This window comes from Magnolia sinica, chromosome 2 (genome assembly GCF_029962835.1).
Source record: "Magnolia sinica isolate HGM2019 chromosome 2, MsV1, whole genome shotgun sequence".
Lineage (NCBI taxonomy): Eukaryota > Viridiplantae > Streptophyta > Magnoliopsida > Magnoliales > Magnoliaceae > Magnolia > Magnolia sinica.
The window spans coordinates 18,492,108-18,500,323 of NC_080574.1; the positions used below are offsets into that span (position 1 = coordinate 18,492,108).

At 41.5% G+C, this 8,216-nt stretch overlaps 1 protein-coding gene across 1 annotated transcript; it reads right to left on the reverse strand.

Annotated features, from left to right (window-relative positions):
* Positions 1–734: 734 nt before the first annotated feature.
* On the reverse strand, positions 735–4,075 carry LOC131236501 (MDIS1-interacting receptor like kinase 2-like). The gene is made up of 2 exons (XM_058233738.1): positions 1,652–4,075; positions 735–1,425 (listed from the first exon to the last, which is right to left on the reverse strand). The coding sequence occupies exons 1-2, from the start codon at positions 3,981–3,983 to the stop codon at positions 1,070–1,072; spliced, it is 2,688 nt and encodes an 895-aa protein (XP_058089721.1). The 5' UTR covers positions 3,984–4,075; the 3' UTR covers positions 735–1,069.
* Positions 4,076–8,216: the final 4,141 nt, after the last annotated feature.

Here is an 8,216-nt window from a genome sequence, read left to right on the forward strand (position 1 = left end):
GTTTTGGCTCACCTGGGTGTCTTTGTGCCCTCTGATTTCATTTTGAACAAATTGGGATGATGGATCTCACTTTGAGAGGCTGGATGTTGGTATGGGCAATGTGAACAATGGGAAACGATTCTGAGTGCTAACATGTTGCTTGACAAGTCGGCCACTAACTGGGATGATTTAATTTGAATTTCATCTTTGATAGGGTGTAGTTGGGGAGAGGCTGCTTGCATGATAGAGAGAGCCATTATGTTGTTATTTCCAAAATGAGAAATCTATTTCTCTCTCAATCCATTATACTTTTCTTAATTCTGAGTGGGAGTTCTAAAATTTCCAATTCTGCCACTCTTTACTCGAATTCTAATTTTGGAAATTTAAAATTTTAAAATTTCAATAAACTACTGTTTCTTTATCATGCAAGCAAAGCTGCAGTTTGTTAACTCATGAAATTACCATGATACTCTGTGCACTAAAACAAACCCTTAGGTACTATTTCAGGTGAGGGATTTGGGGCAGTAATTTGTGAAATCCATGGATTTCAGATCTCCACTGTTTGTTTTTGGTTAAGGATTTGTCAAATTTGTGGATATCCCAAATCCACATCTCCATAAATCCTTGGGCAAATTCAAAATCCAATCCCACCCCAACAACAACAACAACAACAAGAGAGAGAGAGAGAGAGAGAGAGAGAGAGAGAGAGAGAGAGAGAGAGAGGAAAAAACTTTGCAAATCCACTAAATGAGAGACTTGCTTAAAAGCAATAAAATTTATTACATTGCAATAAGTGCTCTCAAACCTAAGGATTTGTAGCTTGATTCCCAAACGGCAGACTTTGGGATTTGCCAAACCAAAATCCAATGCATATCCATGACTTTGACAATCAAGGCCTGAGAGAGCTAGAAGAGTATTTACACCGGCCCATATAAGTTGAGAACAGGGTTCGTCAAGAAAGAAACTTACTATAGAAGATGATGAATGTACATGATGGGTAAATATCTGCGTAAGCTAGGAAAGAACTTAACCATGTGGACCATGGCTTGACTTGGTAAAGAAACTGAACCCTATACAATAAACATGCTTTTCATATTTTGAGATCCATCAATTGATACAATGTAATAGCGTGGGAAGGCTCTGGCAAATGTTTCTTGCAAGCAGACAGCTCATGGGAAACACGCCGCATGGTCGGACGATGTTGTGGGCTGGAATGTAAGCATGCGAATGCCACCATTACTATCAAAATCACTTCCATTTCGACTCTAACAGTTGGAGGTGAGAGACGTTGGTCTAACACATCCTTCAGAAGTATATTTTCACCACCTGATGATGATAAAGAGGAGATGAGTTCCCCAGGATGCCTTCCCATAATCACTTCTAAAGCTACCACTCCAAAGCTGTATACATCGCACTTTTCCGTCATCGCCATTGTGTATGCAAGCTCTACAAAGAAGAAAGAAAAAAGAATGAAGTAAAATTGAATATTTCATTCATGTCCATTTGCTATATAACATTGCAAGTGGGTGGGCAGCACAGGATGCATACAGTGGCCTGAACCATGAGCTAAGAAAAGTAAAAAGGGATTGGGCCATGGGGTTCATTCGCCTGTTAGTAGTTGAGAGAGAGAGAGAGAGAGAGAGAGAGAGAGAGAGAGAGCATTGGACTTAACCTGGAGCAACATATCCGTAGGTGCCAACGGGTGTCGTCCAATTAGATGAATCAGGCTTCAAAAATCTGGCAGTGCCGAAGTCAGAAACACAGGCTTCATATTCCAAATCCAACAAAACATTGTTACTCGAAAGGTCGCGATGTACCATTGGAGGGGTGCAGTCATGGTGCATGTATGATAGAGCATGTGATATTCCTTTGATAACTTCGACCCTTTTAGCCCACTCCAATTCTCTAGCCCCTTCCTCATTCCTTAGGATGCTAGCCAAGCTTCCCCTATCCATGTACTCATACACCAAAAACATGCATTGAGAATGGGAACAAAACCCATAGAGCCTCACTATATTACGGTGCCGAATTTCTGTTAATGCTCTTATCTCATTCCTGAAGTTCAATTCAGCAGTCAGCTCATTCCCTTCCGTCAGCTGAATCTTCTTTACTGCTACTACCTGATCAGTTGATAACTCTGCTTTGTAGACTCTCCCGCTTCCTCCCACCCCAATGCAATATTCATCATCGAAATGGTTTGTTGCATCAATGATGTCTTCGTATGCAATCCTTCCATCATAGTTCCATACCGAAAAGAGATCTCGACGGGCCATTTCTCTTCCCTCTTTCTCTACACTTCTTTCTCTTCGCCAAAAGGTGAAAAAGATTCTGAAAAATGCAGATGAAAGAAATAACATGCCCAAAAGAGGAACAACAACGAAGATGACAACTTTGTGACTGTTTCTTGCACCCCGACTTTTCATTAGAGAGGAATTGCATGGTGCCAAACCTTGTACTTCACCACATAAACCTTTATTTCTTATGAAGGCATCCGGGCATGCCGATGCCTTTTGGAATGTTCTGCTTTTAGGAACAGGGCCCACCAAGTTGTTGAATGACAGATTAACACATGACAAACTGAGCATCTCATTGAAAGAGGATGGAATGAGTCCTGAGAGATTATTGTGGGAGAGATTCAGGTTTTCCAGCTTCTGCAGTTTTCCAAGCTGTGACGGTATCTCTCCACTAAGTGAGTTATGACTAAGATCTAGTAAAACCTGCAGCTGTACTAGATTACCAATCTGATATGGAATTCTTCCATTCAATTGATTTTTGCTCAGTTTCAGGAACCACAGCTTGGAGCAATCCCCTAGCTGTTGTGGTATTGGTCCAGTGAGGCTGTTTGCTGATAAATCAAGTTTATCCATGTTGGACAATTTTCCAATCTCCGGTGGTATCTGACCGGATAGCTGGTTATCATGTAAGTCGAACTTGATTAATGAAGTCAACCTAGCAAATTCCTTTGGAATTTCTCCAACAAGATTGTTTGAGGAAAGATCGAGTTCTTGAATCCGATTCAGATTTCCAAATTCAGGCGGTATCCTGCCTACAATCTTGTTCCCAGAGATACGCAGAATCAGCAAATTCCAGCATTCACCCAAGTTTGAGGAGATCTGACCATGCAATTTGTTGTAGCTCAGACTAATAGACGTGAGGTTGGGGTTAATGTTAAAAACTTCAGATATATTCCCCGTGAGCTGGTTTCCATCGAGAAAAACATGGGTCAAGCTAGAGCAATTTCTCAAGATTTTCATAATGGGACCTTGTAAATGATTGTCTGTCGCAGCTAAGTATGTCAGTGATCCTCCTCTGCACATATCTTGTGGTAAGTAGCCAGAGAAGTGGTTTTTACCCAAGTTGAGGAAATAGAGATTTGTCAGATTGGTTATTTCTTGAGGCACCGGACCGAATAACTGATTGTCGAATAGGACAAGATAGCTCAGCTTTGTCAGTTTACATAAAGATGGAGGTATCCGACCTGTGAGATTGTTGATTTCGAGACGCAGAACTTCCAGATCTTTTAGATTTCCCAATTCTTGAGGGATGGGGCCAGAAATCTGATTTTCGAACAGTTGCAACCTGGTAAGTTGAGTCAAGTTGCCTAAATCGGAAGGGATGGAACCTGTTAGAATGTTTTCTGACAAGTCTATGTCATCCAGTTTTTTCAGATTTCCTAATTCTTGAGGGATGGTGCCAGAAATGTGATTTTGGAACAGTTGCAAGCTGGTAAGCTGAGTCAAGTTCCCGAAAGTGGAAGGGACGGTGCCAGAAATGTGATTGTCGAGCAGTTGCAAGCCGGTAAGCTGAGTCAAGTTCCCAAAAGTGGAAGGGATGGAACCTGTTAGAATGTTTTCCGACATGTCCAGTTGACCCAGTTTTTTCAAGTTTCCTATTTCTTGAGGGATGGGGCCATTAATGTAATTTTTCCATAGGTACAAGATGGTAAGCTGAGTCAAGTTCCCAAAAGTGGAAGGGATGGAACCTGCTATAAGGTTTGTTTGCATGACTATTTCTATTAGATTTGTAAGATTTCCAATTTCTAGAGGAATTGAACCAGAAATTTTATTCCCATCTAGCCACAATAAGCTTAAGCTGATCAAATAATAAAAATCCCTATAAGATTGTTTGTTCTGAAACCGAGTTTAACTAATTTCTGCAGATTTCCTATCTCTGGAGGTATCAGACCGCCTATATTATTATCATAGAGGCACAAGTAACGGAGATTCGTAAGCAGGCTGATTTCAGATGGGATTTTTCCAGTGAGTTGATTGGTTTCGAGCCCAAGATACGTTAGTTTGGTCCAATTGGTGAAGAAACATGGATGTATTTCGCCGGTTATTGCATTGCCGGAGATGTTGAGCTCGAGAATGAGAGTGAGATTGGCCAGCGAAAGCGGCAAGGCACCAGATAGCTGATTCAGAGACAGATCAAGGTAGCTGAGTTTAGATAGAGTACCGACTTGTGACGGGATGTGCCCGTGGAGTTTGTTACTGCTGAGGTTGAGATAGGTGAGGTTTGGAAAGGAAGAGAAGCGAAGATTGTTGAGCGTGCCATGCAAACCAGCATTAGGGAGGTTTATACCGGTTACACTTCCGCTGATATCGTCGCATTCAATGCCAATCCACTTGCATGGACTTTTGATGCTGCCAGAAGTAGCATTGGGGAGCAACCATGAATGGAGGAGAGAATTGCTTTGGAGGGTGGATTTCCATATCAGGAGTGCTTTTGCTTCTGATTGTAATGGTATTGAAGCAGTAGCTGAGGCTAGAGAAAGACACCAAATTAAGAAGACAAGGTGTTGGTAGTGAGATTTGTTGGGTGTTGGTTGGGAGATTTGCATGGTGTCGTAATGGATTTTCTTGTGCTCTATTCTCATCAAGTAACTACTCCTATTTATACTTTTAAGGCTGTGCTTCAACTCAATCATTCCCACGTTAGTGTGTATTGAGCTGAAATCCCTTTCTCAATATTTTATAGTAGCGTGCGGATCACGGTCTAGACTTTTGCACCGCTTTGGAAATCTAGACTTTTGCACTGCTTTGAAAATGATGGAGATCCTTCCTCCTCGCACATGGGCCGGCACTCATGTACATGCATCCAGACCATCCAAATTGAGAATCCCGTTAGAGATGGAAGAGGGAAGAAGAGGGGGATTTGGCATTGGAAGAGATAAGTGCATAGTTGTTATAGATTGTTACTGATACCTATTCTTCATTAACTTCAACTTACTATATTCGGCTGGGTCATGCTGGAATTCAATGATGCATCCATCCCTTACTTTGATCATTTTATCTTGCTGTGTATAGAATTGTTACTTATTTGGTGGTATCCAAATGGTACATAAGTAATTTTAAATAAAATAAAATAAAATAAAACTTATTTGGCAGTATCCAAACAAGCCCTTGATATCTTTGGGAAAGACTGACGGATTCTTGTGAGACCCATTGCCAAATCATCTTGGTCCGTGTCTAGTTTGCTAAGCTCCGAAGCGTGTGCAATGAGACTCATGTAGAAGCCACACACGAGCTAACATGACATGACATGTAGGAGACCCAGCCTATCCATCATAACAACACTAAGTATTTGGCAGTATCCAAACAAGCCCTTGATATATTTGGGAAAGACTGACGGATTCTTGTGAGACACATCCCCGAATCATCTTTTGGTCTGTGTTTAGTTTGCTAAGCTCCCAAGCGTGTGCAATGAGACTCATGTAGACGCCACACGCCAGCCAACATGGCATGACAGGTGGGAGACCCAACCCATCCATCAGAACAACACCACGGCATTGATGTCCTGGCCCAAGAATCAGGTTGATCCACTAATCAGGTGCGGGTACAATTTACAAAATTAATGAATGCTCCTGAAAACTTCTACCTGTTTTCGAGATTCGGACCCATCCTGATAGGACCAGATTTTACTTTTGGAAAAGCATGTAAAAAGTTCAGAAAAACCTTTCTTTACGCTGGAATATGTGTTGGCCACCTCGTGTTTCTCACTCTCCACCTTCTCATGAGAATTTCTTTCCTTTCACACTTATTATAATTTAAAATGTATGTGGGACCAGAGCCACATCCCAAGTAATTGGGTCACCCATTACAAATCCTATTTGATCAAATAATTTGTAAGGCCCTATCCTTGATGAATGAGTAAGTGATGTGGAGCAGGCCGCGGACACTTTCATAGCCAAGATGTACCAGAGAAGGCCTGATCAGCAGCCAAAGTGATCAGAACCGTCAGAACCCTAAAGCAGCACATCTTGAGGTGTTGGTAGTGTGATTTGCTGGGGTGTTGGTAGAGAGATTTGCATGGTGTCGTGATGAATTTTTATTTTTCTTTTCTTTTCCTTCTGTCGTGTGCTCTCTTCCCGTCAACTTACTAATCTTATTTATATTTGGGCTATGCTTTAAGTTAATCTTGACATTACTTTCTTAATATTTTAGTAGTACTTATTGCACCACTTTGAAAACGGTAGGGCCTCCTCACACGTATCTATAACATCCAAATTGCGAATCCCATTGTGGATGGAGCCTATCTTTAAAATAACACTCATCAAGAAACCCTAACCATCCACTTAATGGTAATATCTTCTCAAGAGTAATTTTTGGGTTATGCACCATCCACAGTTCGGTCTTCAATTTGGAAGGTCTAGATTGCATGAAACTATGCCTCGTGCAGCATTGAAGAGCCACTCCCATGTGGGCATGCATGTGCGGTCATCAATTTTAATGGTCTTGGCTTGAATGGAACTTTGCGAGCACTAGGTAGAAACTGCTCTGTACCCATCTCTTAGAAACTGCTTGGGGTCTTCTGGGACCCACCAAGTACCTGTAGTTACTCATCTGTGGTACAGTCGGCAAATCCAGTCCATCTAGTATGTTTGATCTGAGGTGGATTAGGATAGTTATGATTTTTCATGCAGTGGCCAATCCATAATAGTTTCAATGAGATGGGCAGGTGAACTATACTAACAAGCAATGGCTGGAGTGCACAAACAAGAGGTGTCCCAAAGCCCGGACTGGACCAGGCGAACCGACTCATTTCCCATAGCTTTGCATCAACTCACGTCCTCCTTGCCATGGAAGTTTCTTTCATTTCACACCTACGCGAATTTTGTCCTTTTAATCATATCCAGACAAAACCACACGAGGGCCAAGCTCACTTAATCGCATCCGGGTATTTTTCCAACACACACACACACACACACACACACACACACACACACACACATATATATAAGCAAGTCTTCAAAGACATCCATGAAAAAGCATAACTGACGTTGTCAGCATTATACAATGTGTGATGATGTGGCTCCTGTTTGTTGCAAGTAGAGGATCCGGATTCCTATTTAAAATACACAAAAAGCAGACCATGGAGATGGTTTCTGAGGCATTCTTGAGCAAAAACAGGTAGCAAGAGTAGCTAGCAGACTTAAAACTGTGGAAAATCTGGTTGTATGGATTTTTGGCTTGAGTGGAGACCGTGGCAACAAAAATATATTTATTCAAAAATACTCAACAAGCAGATCATGTAAATGATTTCTGAGGCATTCTTGAGCAACAACAGGTAGCAAGAGTAGCTAGCAGACAACTGTGGAAAATCTGGTGATGGATTTTTTGCCAATGGAGATGATGGGAACAAAAATATTGTATTCAAAATACTTAAAAATCAGATATGGAAGTGGTTTTGAGGCATTCTTGAGCAACAGCAGATAGCAAGAGAAGCTATCAGACTAACTGTGGAAAATCTGGTGATGGATTTCTGGCGTGAGTGGAGATGGTGGCCACAATTGCAGGTTTGAGTGTTAGAAGTGGCAAAGTAGATTCTGCCGACGACAAACTTCAGGCGATTAATAACAGCTAAAGGAGACAAATGATGGTGACAACAGCTTTGGATTGATAGGAAATTATAACAAACATCAGACTTAAGAACCAACAGACAATGCAGACAGGGATGCAACATGATAAACAAAAAAATCTAATCTGGAGATGATCAAATCCAAATTTAGATGCCAGGTAAAGGACAATTCAATCAAATATGGCAGGTGGGCTGAAACAAGCTTGCAGATAGCAGTTACCAACTGCATTAGGCACAAGTGCAAAACATATCGGATTTTTGGATCCAGTGAACTAATGACACCGGATATCAGATCCAATCAAGATTGGGTGCTGGAGAAAAAATAGGACCAGCCAGAAATGCCAGGGGCAGGAACAAATCTTGAGTAGAAAAGTCCACAC

Coding starts and splice junctions, on each gene's coding strand:
- LOC131236501 (XM_058233738.1), bottom strand. CDS start 3,983: ATGCAAACAAACCTTATAGCAGGTTCCATCCCTTCCACTTTTGGGAAC. Junction 1,426..1,651: donor CTACGGATATGTTGCTCCAG/GTTAAGTCCAAT, acceptor TCTTCTTTGTAG/AGCTTGCATACACAATGGCG.